At 44.2% G+C, this 14,935-nt stretch overlaps 1 protein-coding gene across 1 annotated transcript in view; it reads left to right on the forward strand.

Annotated features, from left to right (window-relative positions):
* The window catches only part of Dbx2 (developing brain homeobox 2), a 31,885-nt gene extending 20,142 nt beyond the window's left edge, over positions 1-11,743 (forward strand). Inside the window, exons 3-4 of the mRNA XM_042677495.1 lie at positions 5,960-6,147; positions 11,423-11,743. Coding sequence (XP_042533429.1) covers positions 5,960-6,147; positions 11,423-11,743 — 509 coding nt within the window. The remainder of the gene's footprint in view (positions 1-5,959; positions 6,148-11,422) is intronic.
* The last annotated feature ends 3,192 nt before the right edge of the window (positions 11,744-14,935 follow it).

A 14,935-nucleotide genomic window follows, 5' to 3' on the forward strand; every position in this document is an offset into this window, starting at 1 on the left:
TGTGCGTGTGTGTGGGTGTGTGGGTGTGCGTACGCTGGTCCTGGGGCTTGAACTCAGGGCCTGGGCACTGTCCCTGAGCTTTTGAGCTCAAGGCTAGTGTTCTACCATTTGAACTGCAGCATCCCTTCTGGCTTTTGGTGGTTAATTGGAGATGAGAGCCTCAGACTTTCCTACCCCAGCTGGCTTTCAAACATGATCCTCAGATCTCAGATTCTTGAATAGCTAGGATTACAGACATGAGCCACCGGTGCCTGGCTTTGGGAAATTACTTTCCTGGCTCTGAACATAGGTTAGTCATGCAGCTTTCACTTTCAGAGATGGGAATCATTCTGATGAGCATGTTTTGCCACGTGGTAGGCCATTTCTTTCACTGCTGTCATTCAGAGTGGGTTGAGGAAACTGATCGGGACCAGGAAAACTCACAGAAAGCAATGTGTATACTTTTATATACATGTAGAAGATTTAATGTGACCATTGTAAGATCTCCAGAGGGATTCAACTTTTTTTTTTTGAGAGAAGCCTGGTTATATTGTACAAAACAGATTACATGTGCTGTATGTTGAATATAGTTATTTACTTCTCAACAACAAAGGAAGTGATGTTTTCTGGATAAATGACATCCAGTCAACCATGAAGAATGTTTAATGAAATCAGACTCAAAACAATAGATTTCCCAAATGGATGGCCTTATCTAGCAGGTCTCCAAAGGTAGTGAAAGTGTTGGGAATAATGTTTCTAGAATAAGTTTGTTTCTCTCCCAATCTTCCACCGGGCAGGCAATAAGGGGCACTACTGAGCAACAGAGTGTCTCTGTTGCTGATCTTGTCTGTAGCCCGTGTTTGAGTATAATATGAAGTCTAATAGGACCGCTTATGAAATTCTGACTTTTTAGGCTCCTCCCTCAGACATACAGAAGAAAAGGAAGGGGAACAGGAGGATGGAGAGAGAAAAGTAAGATAGGGATGCCTCTACCATGAGCTTTGTGTTTGCTTATGGAATAGCAGGAGGCTGTTGGGTTGTACATTAACAGTGTGGGGCAAACAAGGCAGGTCATAGCCCCTCTGGGATCTGAAAGGTCAGATTGCCTATTACTGTTTAGTTCTGGAATAAAGAGTCTCATACAAAAACCAGCCTAAGCCAGGTGGTAGTGGCTCATGCCTGTAATCCAGCAAGCTGAGATCTGATCAGCAAGGTTCAAAGCCAGTCTGAGTAGGAAAGTCCATTAGACTCTTTTTTTTTTTTTTGGTTGGCCATGGGGCTTGAACTCTGGGCCTGGGCGCTGTCCCTCAGCTCTTCAGCTCAAGGCGAGCGCTCTACCACTTGAGCTACAGCGCCACTTCCGGTTTTCTGGTGGTTTATTGGAGATAGGAGTCTCACGGTCTCTCCTGCCCGGGCTGGCTTTGAACCACGATCCTCAGATCTCAGCCTCCTGAGTAGCTAGGATTACAGGCGTGAGCCACCAGTGCCCAGCTTCCATCAGACTCTTATCTCCAGTTAACCACCAAAGAAGTTGAAAGTAGAGCTGTTGCTGAAGTGGTAGAGCACTAGCCTTCAGTGAAAAAGAAAACAAACAAACAAACTCAGGGACAGTGACTAGAGTTCAAGCCCTAGGACTGGCACCAAAAAAACAACCCAAAACCAAAAACAACAAAAAACTAACAGGTAGGCAGCAACAAACATGAATGATTTCTATAACTAGTCAGAAATTTGGAAGGAAAAAGAATATAGTTGGTTCCAGGGGCTGGGAAGGTGGCTCAGTGGTAGAGCACTTGCCTTGCATCCCTGAGGCCCTGGGTTCGATTCCTCAGCACCACATAAGCAAAAAGAAAAAAGCCAGAAGTGGCACTGTGGCTCAAGTGGTAGAGAGCTAGCCTTGAGCTGAAGAGCTGAGGGACAGCGCCCAGGCCCAGAGTTCAGGCCCCATGACCGGACCCCAAAAAAATTAAAAAAATATGTAGTTGGTTCCAAAAGGAGAACTAGTTGGGAGACCATGAGAATTACCTTTAAATTACATATCCTGTACTCAGTAAACACTATGTGGGAAATGAACTGTATATCTTGTGAGTGGGAATGGGAGGGAAAAACTGGGAGAGAGCAAGGGAAGGGGAGACATAGCTCAAAAAGAATTGTACTCATTACCTGATTCATATAACCGTAACCCCTTGTACATCATCTCTACTAAGTAAATAAATGGAGAATTAGAACCAATGAGTAGACTTTATGGAAGTTAAATTTGTGCTTGATATAAGGGAAAACTGGATTAAAAAAATGAAGCTGTATGAGAAGAATTAATGATATCACATTCCAAATCCTAGATCGTGGAGAAACGGGAGGGTAGCTTTTGAATTTCAGTGGGACCAGTTAGGCAAAATGCTGCTTCAAAGGAGATACCCTCCCTAATTGGGGAGTTTTGCTACTTTCATTTATAGCTTTCTTTCCACCTTCAAATAAACTTTCTCAGTTTATCTTAATAAAATTCTATGCTTCTCTGTCCAAACTTCAAATCTGTGGAAATGACATATCTCTCATTCTCTCTCTCTCTCTCTCTCTCTCTTTCTCTCTCTCTCTCACACACACACACACACACACACACACACACATGGAAATGAGATGGGTAAAGAAGCCCTTCCCTAAAAGAGAAGTTCCTGGAGAGAAGTCTCCAAACACAGGAAATGAGGCCCATGGTAATTGTTGGGGAAAACACTGCTCCAGGGAGAGATGAGGACAAGCACTCTTCCACATTGAAGGGAAGCTGACTTCAGTTCCACATTGAAGGGAAGCTTCTGTCTCTCAGGAGGGAGGGACAGAGACACAAAGTTTGAAATAGTTCGTGTTTGAGGAAACAGTTACAGGAAGCTGATGGCCCTTTAGTTGTCCTGTTGCAAAAGTCCAGATGAAACCAATGACCTCTTGTGTCTCCCAGGTCTGAGAAGCTATTGAAGCCATAAAAAGAATAGGATTTTGTGTGTGTGAAATGGTTGTTGCTAGCCTCCACTTTGCACCATTCCCACATCATCTTATATATTTCTTTTCTTTTCTTTTTTGTCAGTCATGGGACTTGAACTCTGGGCCTGGGCGCTGTCCCTCAGCTCTTCAGCTCAAGGCTGAAGAGCCCACAGTGCCACTTCCAGTTTTCTGGTGGTTAACTGGAGATAAAGTCTCATGGACTTTCCTGCCCAGGTTGGCTTTGAACCACTATCCTCAGATTTCAGCCTCCTGAGTAGCTAGGATGTAGCTAGGATGACAGGCATGTACAACCAGCACCCTGCTTGTTCTTTAGCTTGTTTGCTCAAGGCTTAGACTCTAATATTTGAGCTACAGCTCCATTTCTAGCTTTTTGGTGGCTCAATGGACATAGAGTCTCAGGGACTTTTCTGCCCGGGCTGGGTTTGAATCTAGATCCTCAGATTGCAGCCTCCTGAGCAGCTAGGATTTCAGGGGTGAGCTGCCACCAGCAGCTCTAAACCAGAAATCTTAAACAGCACTCTATGTTGGCATACTTGGTTAATATACATGAGGTCCCAGGTTTGATCCTCAGCAAAAATAAAATAATAGCAATGACAGTAAGACCAAACAGAGAAAGGCTATCTATGGACAGGTTATGCTTGCTAGGTGGAGGCTTCTGCTTCATACCATGCCCCATCCTTGCAGATGGCCCACTTTTCTGGTTGAACTGTTTGTCAATTAGTCATTTCTGATATGTGAAGCTCTCTGCCTAGATGTCCTCAGTTCTTTCTCTTTTTAGCTGTGCTATTCTTTTAGACACTGCATAGCCTATTTTCTCTGAACAATTGTGCTCTGCATCATAACCCAAAGAGAACCTTTTGGAGAACCTTTCTCTTTCAGTCCGAAGGACAATCATTTTTCTTGGTCCTCCTTTGAGATGGTGGATCTATTAGGATGGAGAGGGACTAGACGCCCTGTGGTTCCTCAGCATTGAATCCAGTGGGTCTGATACCCAGTGTATTAGTTTCTTACTGCTGCTGTAACAAATTGTCACAACTTAGTGTCTTACAACTATGCATACTAGCATAGTAGCTCACTCCTATAATCCTAGCAACTCAGAAGGCTGAGGATTGTGGTTTGAAGACAGCTTGGGCAGGAAAGTCTGTGAGATTATTATCTCTAGTTAACCCCTAAAAATCTGAAAGTGGAGGTATGTGTCCAATGTTAGAGCATCAATCTTGAATGGAAAAGAGCTAAGGGGCAGCATCCAGGCCCTGAGTTCAAACCCTAGTACCAAAACAAAGAAACAAAAAGCTACACATACTGATTATCTCCTAGTTGATAGAGATCAGAAGCCTGCAATGGGCCTTGCTGGGCTAAAACCATGGTGTCAGCAGGGCTGTGTCCCTGATGGAAACTCCGGGGACCATCCATTTCCTTGTCCATTCTGGCTTCTCCAAGCTCCCTGCATTCCTTGGCTCATAGCCTCTTCCTTTGTGTATCAAGCAACAAGTATAGTTTCTTCCAGTCTTTCTCTGACAATGCCTACTACTTTGTCTTTCAGGCACTACTCTTCATCTTAAAGCCAATTTTTCAGCAGTCCTCATTCCATTGGCAGCCTTATTTCCCCCTTAACAGAGGCACCCAAGTTCTTGGGATTAGCCTCTGGACATCTTCATGGGGGAAGTGCATTATTCTGCCTACCAAACCTAGCAAGCAGAATGAATGAATGAATGAATGAATGAATGCATAAGGAATGCATGTAAACTTTCAGAGGGTAGGTATTGTGCTAGCTATAAATAGGCAGAAAAGATTAAGTCTGTGACTTAAGGAAGGAAGTTTGTGATCTCTGAGACTCTGGGGGATGGAGAAGGTGGTTGGGAACCACCATTGCTCTCTTGGGCTCTCAGCTTAAGCATCTCTGACTCCTAAAAGCTTTCCCTGAGACCCAGATTTCTATAAGACTCCTTGTCTTTGTTCCCAAGCACATGCCTTGACAGACTCATAGGTCCTTTGGCTCAGAGTGGCACTTCCATGAATGCCTTTCTCTTAGATTTGAAGGGTCATGAAAGCAATAAATCATATTTTTTTGACTCATACAATCAGGCAGAGGGCCTGGCATATGTTAAGTTTCCAAATATGTATCAAAAAAGAAAGAGGGGCTGGGAAGGTGGCTCAGTGGTAGAGCGCTTGCCTTGCATGCATGAGGCCCTGGGTTCGATTCCTCAGCACCACATAAGCAAAAGGAAAAAAGCCAGAAGTGGCGCTGTGGCTCAAGTGGTAGAGTGCTAGCCTTGAGCTGAAGAGCTGAGGGACAGCGCCCAGGCCCAGAGTTCAGGCCCCACGACCAGACCCCCCAAAAAGAAAAAAAAGAAAAAGAGAGAGAGAGAAAGAAGAAAGGAAGGAAGGAAGGAAGGAAGGAAAGAAGGAAAGAAGGAAAATCAGGAGTCTGTGGCTCACACCTGTGATTCTAGCTATTCAGGAGGCTGAGATATGAGGATTGTGGTTCGAAGCCAGCCTGGCTACAAAACTCTGTAAGACGTTTATCTCCAATTAACCCCCCATCTCCCCCCCCCCCCCCCAAAAAAAAAGCCCTAAGTGGAACTGTGGCTTGAGTTATAAAATGGTAGACTTGAGCAAAGGAAAGCTCAGGGACAGCACCCAGGCCCCAAGTTCAAGACCCAGGACCAGCACACACACACACACACACACACACACACACACACGAGCAAATAAATGAAAGACTACAAGGTTTAAACCATCTACGGCTTGTCCTACATGGGGACTTTGTGACTGGGGACCTAGGCCTTCCACTGTGTTATGCAATGCTGGGAAGGCAAGTGGCTGATCACATCATCACTGGAGGCCATAACCAAGAAGTGAAGTTCTGCTGTAAGTACACAGAGTTTAGAGGTGGGGTATTTTGACAGAGTAAGAGGGTGATGTGTTGTTCCAGGAAAGACCGTCTGATTTTTCTCTGATGCTGACTGCGTTTGTCTCTGCTCTCTGCTAGGAGAGGAGACGGTGCTACCTCTGCTGACCCAGGACTCCAGTTCCAAAGCTCGGAGGGGCATTTTGAGAAGAGCTGTGTTTTCAGAGGATCAGAGAAAGGCTCTGGAGAAAATGTTTCAGAAACAGAAATATATTAGCAAAACAGACCGAAAGAAGCTTGCTGTCAATCTGGGACTAAAGGAGTCACAGGTACTAATGCATAGGGACTTGTCTCCTGTTCTGAATTTCTAAAAGGTAAAATGAAATCTGTTCATTTAGCATCTATTACCTGGGCTGGGCATAATGCTAGACCATGAGATGTTCCTGAAATGCTTTTACAATTTTTCTAATGGGTAGAAATCTCCATGACAGCTAGGTGCCAGTGATTCATACTTGTAGTCTCAGGAGGCTGAGATCTGAGGATTGGAGCTTGAAGCCAGCCTGGGCAGGAAAAGTCTATGAGACTATTATCATAAATTAACAAACAAACGGGCTGGGAAGGTGGCTCAGTGGTACAGTGCTTGCCTTGCATGCATGAGGCCCTGGGTTTGATTCCTCAGCACCCCATAAGCAGAAAAAGCTGGAAGTGGGGCTGTGCTCAAGTGGTAGAGCACTAGCCTTAAGCTGAAGAGCTGAGGGACAGTGCCCAGGCCCAGAGTTCAAGCCCTATGACGGACCAAAAAATAAAATAAAAAAGTATAAAGAAATGAAAGGCTAGAAGAGATTTGGTCTTTACTAACTGTCACTACAAATGACCTAGGGACCTTATTGAGTAATATCCTTGGGATCTTATTAAAACAAGTCATTGGGGCTGGGAAGGTGGCTCAGTGGTAAAGCGCTCGCCTTGCATGCATGAGGCCCTGGGTTCGATTCCTCAGCACCACATAAACAAAAAGAAAAAAGCCGGAAGTGGTGCTGCGGCTCAAGTGGTAGAGCTCTAGCCTTGAGCTGAAGAGCTGAGGGACAGTGCCCAGGCCCAGAGTTCAGGCACCATGACTGACAAAAAAAAAAAAAAAATTAACAAGCAAAAATCCAGAAATGGAGCTGTGGCTCAAGTGGGAGAGTGCCAGCCTTGAGCAAAAAAAGCTAAGGGAAGCTGGGCACCGGTAGCTCATGCCTGTAATCCTAGCTACTCAGGAGGCTGAGATCTGAGGATCACTGTTCAAAGCCAGCCTGGACAGGAAAGTCCGTGAGGGTGCTGTGGCTTAAGCGGTAGAGCGCTAGCCTTGAGCTGAAGAGCTGAGGGACAGCTCCCAGGCCCAAAGTTCAAGCCCTATGACTGACCAAAAAAATAAAAAAGTATAAAAGAATGAAAGGCTAGAAGAGGTTTGATCTTTACTATCTGTCACTACAAATGACCTAGGGACGGGGCTGGGAAGGTGGCTCAATGGTAGAGTGCTTGCCTTGCATGCATGACGCCCTGGGTTCAATTCCCCAGCACTACATAAGCAAAAAAAAAAGAAAAAAAACCGGAAGTGGTGTTGTGGCTCAAGTGGTAGAGCGCTAGCCTTGAGCTGAAGAGCTGAGAGACAGCGCCCAGGCCCAGAGTTCAGGCTCCACAACCGGACCCAAAAACAAATGACCTAGGGACCTTATTGAGTAATATACTTGGGATCTTATTAAAACAAGTCGTTGTATAAAACTCTCCCTAACTTTACTTCCTTTCTCCAAGGATGTGATCTGTTTCCACAAACTGCCTTTCGCCCCCAACTTTTACAACTAGAAATAAGCAGCCTGTAGTATACTACTGGCTGATTGATCAAGATTGCTTCAGATTGATCAAGATATCTTCTCACTCCACGGTAGAACTAATTGCTCTGTTTGTCACCTAAATGTACAAGAACAAGAGCTGAGTATAGCAGCTCATGCCTGCAATCCCAGCTCCTCCAGAGGTAGGGTGTAGAAGCATTGGAGTTCAAGGCCAGCCCAGACAAAAAAGTTTACAAGAGTCCCATCTCAATCAGTGAGGCACTGTGGCTCTTGCTTGTCATCCTAGCTGTGAGGGAAATGTAAATAGGAAGATCACAGTCCAGACTAGTTTGGATAGAAAAAAACACAACAACAAAAGCAAAAAGGACTAGGGGCATATCTCAAGTAGTAGAGCACCTGCTTAGAAGTTCAAAATCTTGTCCTAACTGAAAATAAAAAGAACAAGAAGTGGCTCTGTGGCTCAAGTGGTGCTTGCCTTGAGCAGAAGAGCACAGGGGTAGTGCCCAGGCCCTGAGTTCAAGCCCCACAACCGCCCGCCCCCCCCCAAAAGATAAAGAACTAAAATTCTCTCTCATTAGTGTATTTTTGTATACTAACAGATAAGATAGCAGCTATATTTTCTTTCTTTTTTTTCTGGTAGGTTGTAGGGAGCTTGAACTCTGGGCCTGGGCTCTGTCCCAAAGCTCTTCAGCTCAAGGCAAGGGCTCTACCACTTGAGCCACAGTGCCACTCCTGGTTTTCTGGTTGTTAACTGGAGATAACAGTTTCACAGACTTTCTTGCCCAGGCTGGCTTTGAACTGAGATCCTCAGATCTCAGCCTCCCAAGTAGCTAGGATTACAGGCATGAGACACCAGCGCTTGGCTAGTAGCTATATTTTCAAGGCCCATTTTGTTCAGGTAACTGCACCAGGTAGGCAGTAAGATACTGAGCAACACACATGCTTTGTATCCCCAGAAACACATACCCCAGTGAATGGGAACTCAGGAGAAGTTGAATAACACGTCTGTACTCCTAGCTACTCAGGAAGCTGAGATCTGAGGATCATGATTCAAAGCAAGTAGAAAAGTCCATGAGTCTGGTATTTCCAATTAACCAGTAAAAAGCCAAAGTGGAGCTGTGGCTCAAGTGGTAGAGGAGAGCGCTAGCCTTGCACAAAAATAGACCTCAGGGACAGCACCGGGGACCTCCTTTCAAACCCCAGCACACACACACACACACACACACACACACACACACAGAAATCTAAATTGTTAGCCAGACACCGGTGGCTCACTCCTGTCATCCTAGCTACTCAGGAGGCTGAGATCTGAGGATTTTGGTTCAAAACCAGCCTGGGGAGGAAAGTCTGCGAGACTCTTACCTCCAATAAACCACTAGAAAACCAGAAGTGGCGCTGTGGCTCAAGTGGTAGAGTGCTTGCCTTGAGCTGAAGAGCTGAGGGATAGCACCAGGCCCAAAGTTCACGCCCCACACCCCACAAGAAGGAAAGAAAGAAAGAAAGAAAGGAAGAAAGGAAGGAAGGAAGGAAGGAAGGAAGGAAGGAAGGAAGGAAGGAAGGAAGGAAGGAAGGAAGGGAAAGAAAGAGGAAAAAGAAAAAGAAATCTAAATTGTTAGAGCAAAGAATAAATATGATTGGCTTTCAAGATGTCAGAAAAACAACTGGGAAGTTTTCTCTTTGGGGATCCTGATGAAGTTTACAGTGGATAAAGAGTTTAATAATTGAGAGATAGTCAACATGGGTGTGCCAAGAGAAAGTATGGTTCAAATTAGAAACCACCACCACAAGCATTTTTGGCTTAATTGCAATCAGTTTTTACTTAGTGAGCTTAATGATCATAGTTTGATAAGTAATCAAAACTTGGAAACTATATAAAGCCAACAATTTATCAAAACATTGTAAAAATGTAGTGTGTGTGTGTGTGTGTGTGTGTGTGTGTGTGTGTGTGTGTGTGTGTGTGTGTACAGAACTTGGCCTAGGCACTGCCTCTGAGCTTTTTTACTCAAGGTGGGTACTTGACCACTTGAGCCATAGCTTTACTTCTGGCTTTTTGGTTTTTAATTGGAGATAAGAGTCTCATGGACTTTTCTGCCTAGTCTGGCTTTGAACACAGATCCTTAGATCTCAACCTCCTGAGTGTCCAGCTAAAATGCATTTAAACTCAGAAAGCTTCTAGTTAGATTCACTAGAGCCAGGATGCAGGATCCAAGACAGTCATGGGTTCTAATCTTAAGTGCTTCTATTTTACTAGCTGGTTACTCAATCCAAATCCAGAGAGTTTCCTTCTCTGTGAAATGAAGTCTTTTCATAGTCATCAGGGGGATCCAGGGATACAATTTGCCACAAGTGCATGGCCTAATGCCTAACAAAAAGTAGACACTAGTTAGTACATTTCATTTGAATAAATAAGTTCCTGCAGACTAAATGATGTTTCATAATACTTAAGAGCATGAAATCAGGCTGGGAGCCTTAGATACTCAGAAGGCTGAGCTCTGAGGCTTGAGGTTCAAAGCCAGCTAGGGCATAAAAAGCATATGAGACTGCTAGCTCCAATTGAACAGCAAAAATCTGGAAATGGAACTGTGGCTCAAGTGGTAGACTGCCAGCCTTGAGCAAAAAAGTGAAAGGACAGTTCCCACCCCAAGAAGACTAGTCCCAGAACTGGCATGCAAAAAGAATAAAGAAAATGAAATCCGTTTTGAAAGGTATCATATGTACAGAATATTAAGCAATTAGCTGCAATGGCACAGTTTTCAGAGATAAAATTTCTCAGATATATTTTGAAGGAGTCAAAAAAATAAAAAAAGACTTGTATTTTTCAATATCGATTCTCATTAATAAGACATTCTGTAGCTGGGAGCCAGTGGCTCACACTTGTAATCTTAGCTACTCAGGAGGCCAAGATCTGAGGATTGTAGTCCAGACCATCGTAGGCAGGAAAGTTTGTGAGATTTTTACCTCCCATAAACAACAACAACAACAAAAGCCTGGGCCTGGGAAGGTGGCTCAGTGGTAGGGCGCTTGCCTTGCATGCATGAGGCCCTGGGTTCCATTCCTCAGCACCACATAAGCAAAAAGAAAAAAGCCGGAAGTGGCGCTGTGGCTCAATTGGTAGTGCGCTAGCCTTGAGCTCAATTGGTAGTGCGCTAGCCTTGAGCTGAAGAGCTGAAGGACAGCGCCCAGGCCCAGAGTTCAGGCCCCATGACCGGGTCCCCTCCACAAAAAAAAACCAGAAGTGGAACTGTGGCTCAAGTGGTAGAGTAAAAAAAAAAAAAAAGGGCTGGGAAGGTGGCTTGCCTTGCATGCATGAGGCCCTGAGTTTGATTCCTCAGCACCACATAAGCAGAAAAAGCAGGAAGTGGTGCTGCGGCTCAAGTGGTAGAGCACTACTAGCCTTGAGCTGAAGCGCTGAGGGACAGCGCCCAGGCCCAGAGTTCAGGCCCCACAACCAAAACAACAACAACAAAAAAGATTAAAAAAAAAAAAAAAAAGCTCAGGGACAGCACTTAGACCCTTAGTTCAAGCCCCAGGTCTCTCTCTCTCTCTCTCTCTCTCTCTCACACACACACACACACACACACACCCCATTCTGTAGAATGGATTGTAGAAATAATTACAGCTTGAAATGTTAAAATAAGGAGTTGGGATGCTATGGAGGGTTCTGGGTTCCACCTCCAGCACCATAGAACGAATGAATGAATGAGAAAATGCTAAAGCTGAAATAATCATCTGCAATCAGTGATTTTGTTTTTGTCCACTTATTTTTTATCAATAGGTGAAAATTTGGTTTCAGAACAGAAGGATGAAATGGCGGAATTCCAAAGAGAAGGAAGTACTTTCCAGCCGCTGCCTCCAGGCCCCGAGCCTTCCAGAAGCCCCCCTCTCCCACGCGGCCCTGGGGTTCTCTTCAGTATGGGAGGTTTCCCAGCAACCCTCAAGTCCTGGATGGAGGGAGGATTCTCCAGAATCCTCAGAAAGACTCCTGCAGGGGAGTTCCCACGCCTCACCCCCGGAAGCAGATTGCCTGCCAGGTGCCTTGTACTTGTGCTCTGGGAGAGATACTGTGGACAAGGAAGACATTTCTGAAGCTGTCTGAATGGAAGCACATCCTCCCAGTTAATTTAAAAAGAACATGATGTAGGTCGGGACACCAGTGGCTCTGGCCTGTCATCCTTGCTCTGAGACCTGAGGATGGAGATTCAGAGCCAGCCTGGGCAGGAATGTCAGTAAGACTCTTATCTCCAATTAATCACCAAAAAGCCAGAAGTGGAGCTGTGGCTCAAGTGGTAGAGTGCCAGCCTTGAGCCAAAGAGGCTCAGGGACAGTGCTCAGACTGAGTTCAAGCCCCAGGACTGGCACCAAAAAAAAATTTTTTTTAACCAATAATGTTTGGAATCTAAAGCCAGTTAACTTGTGCCTCCTCCATACTTTAAAACCTAACACCCTTGGAATCACCCATCAACTAAGGCTCCACTCCAATGATCTCTTACTATGCTCTAATTGGAATGAAATCTCCTAGGAAGTATGACAGAAATGAAAAGAGCAAGCATTTGGTTTGGTCCTTTCTCTATATGTACCTATGCCTGAGTCTCTGTACATATAATGTGCATATCCATTAAAATACATTGGTAGCAACCATTTCACTTGAAATATTGCACTGAGCAATTTCTTTCTCTCTTTTTCTTTCCCTCTCTTTTTCTCTCCTCCTTCCCCTCCCTCTCTCCCCCCTCCCTCCCTCCTTCCCTCCCTCCCTCCCTCCCCTCCCTCTCTCCCTTCCTTCCTTCCTTTCTTCCTTCTTTCCTTCCTTCCTTCCTTCCCTCCTCCTTCCTTCCTCCCTCTCTTCCTCTCTCCCTCTCTTTCTCTCTTTCCCCGTTTCTCTCTCCCTTTCTTTATTTCTTTTTTCTTTTGCTTTCTTTCTTTTATTGTGCTGGTCGTGGGTTTTGAATTCAGGGCCTAGGTGCCATCTCTGAGTTTTGTGTTCAAGATTAGAGCTCTACCACTTGACTCACAGCTCCACTTCCAGCTTTTTTGGTAGTTACTAAGAGAGAAGAGTCTCGCAGACTTTCCTGCTTGGGCAGGCTTTGAACCTCAATTCTCACATCAGCCTCTTGAATAGCTAGGATTACAGATATGAGCCACTGAATTCTGACACTTTTTTTGAATGAAGAAAATTAAGTCACTGGGAGGATGTTACTAATTTTCTGAAAAGAATGTTAAATTTGGATTTTAGTGAAATACCACAAAATATGTCTTAACATTTTTATTCTATTTTCTGGTTTCTTTTGGAATCTGGTTTGTAGGTGATTTTTTTTTGGTCGGTCGTAGGGCTCAAACTCTGGGCTTGGGCACTGTCCCTGCGCTCTTCAGCTCAAGGCGAGCACTCTACCACTTGAGCCACAGTGCCACTTCTGGTTTATCAGTGGTTTATTGAAGATAAGAGTCTCACGTTCTTTCCTGCCCAGGCTGGCTTTGAACTGCAATCCTCAGATCTCAGCCTCCTGAGTAGCTAGGATTATAGGCGTGAGCCACCAGTGCCTGGCTTGTAGGTGAATTTTAATAGCTCAGTGATCTGAATCTAATGAGCCATATGAGAGCCATACATTAAGAAATAAACATAAGATAAACTTAATGAGAAAATTAGTATTTCTGGTTGTAGCTATTAGCATTCTTAATTTCCAAGTCTCTGGGTTTTAAAAGGCCATGCCTGAGAAAGGCACTTAATGAACTGCTAATTGTTTTTTCCTCTATCTTCTGTAAGGATAGGGCTGGGCCATTGCAGAATAAAATTAATGTCTTCAAGGGCCTGTTACATAAGTAGAAGTCAGATCTTTGTTATTTGAGTGTAGCTATGCCCTTGTGGCTCATGCCTGTCATCCTACTTATTCATGAGACTGAGATCTGAGGATTACAGTTCAAAGCCAGCCTGTGCAGAATAGTCTGACAGACTCTTATCTCCAATTAACCAGCAAAAAGCCACCAGTGGAGCTGAGGCTTAAATGGTAGAGTGCTAGCCTTGAGTGAAAAAGCAAAGGGACAGTGCCCAGGCTCTTAGTTCAAGACTTAGGCCTGCCTCTACTCCCCAAATTGAATTCAGTAATTTTTCTAATATCATGTTGGCCCAAACAGAACATCTATGCTCAATAGTTAGTAACTTCTAGTCAAGAATCAAAGAGCCATGGTGTTACAATTCTTAAAATATGTCCAACTGGATTTACAAACCAATACTGGTGAAATCTATGCTCATTTCTGTTTCCACTTCTAATTTAGGGCCCAATTTTCCACTTACTCAGCCCAGTCTACATTTATTAGGTTATTTTATGTATTCACAAACACCACACAGATGTTTTCTGTTGTTTGACTACCTTGAAATAGTATTTTTTTTAAAAAAAATTACATTTCTGGTAACAATTTGCTTAGTTAATCCAGATATTTTAATTCCAAGTTGAAGGGGAAAAAATGAGGTTTCACTTTGAAGGAAATGAAGCAGAAAAAGGAAATTATGTGGTTTTGAATTAAACTGCTATTAATCTGAAGAGAAGAAACATTTCTAGTTCATTATATGGCATTTTAAAAAAGTCAGCAAGCTAGGGATTAGTATTTGCTCACCTTCCTTGCTATCAACTTTATGGTAATACTTCAAAAGGTGGTAGCCTCATCCACATCGGGACTTTGCTTTCTTTTTTAAAATTGTTTTTAATGCCAATACTGGGGCTTGAACTCAGAATCTGGGCACTGTCTCTTAGCATTTTTCCTCAAAGCTGGCACTCTAGCCCTTGAACCATGCCTTTACTTCTAGCTTTTTGCTGGTTAAATTGGAGATAAGAATCTCAAGGAGGGGTTGGGCAGGTGGCTCATTGGTAGAGTGCTTGCCTTGTATGCATGAGGCCCTGGGTTCAATTCTTCAGCACCACATAAGCAAAAAGAAAAAAACTGGAATTGGTGTTGTGGCTCAAGTGGTAGAGCGCTAGCCTTGAGCTGAAGAGCTGAGGGACAGTGCCCAGGCCCAGAGTTCAGGCCCTACGACTGGACCCCCCGCCCCCCAGCAAAAAAAAGAATCTCAAGGACTTTCCTGCCTTGGGTGGCTTTAAACTGTGATCCTTAAAATGCAGCCTCCTCAGTAGCTAGGATTACAGGTGTGAGCCACTAGTGCCCAGCATGGAATCTGTTGTGAAACAGAATTTGAATTGTTATACATTAACTGGTATGTTTGTCACAATTGTCACTAAGAAGCCTGGTCTTGTGGAGAGGGGACAAGGATTTGCTGACAACATTTTCAACTATTTTTTTT

The sequence above is a fragment of the Dipodomys spectabilis genome, unplaced genomic scaffold (assembly GCF_019054845.1).
Source record: "Dipodomys spectabilis isolate Male_0828 unplaced genomic scaffold, ASM1905484v1 ptg000039l, whole genome shotgun sequence".
Lineage (NCBI taxonomy): Eukaryota > Metazoa > Chordata > Mammalia > Rodentia > Heteromyidae > Dipodomys > Dipodomys spectabilis.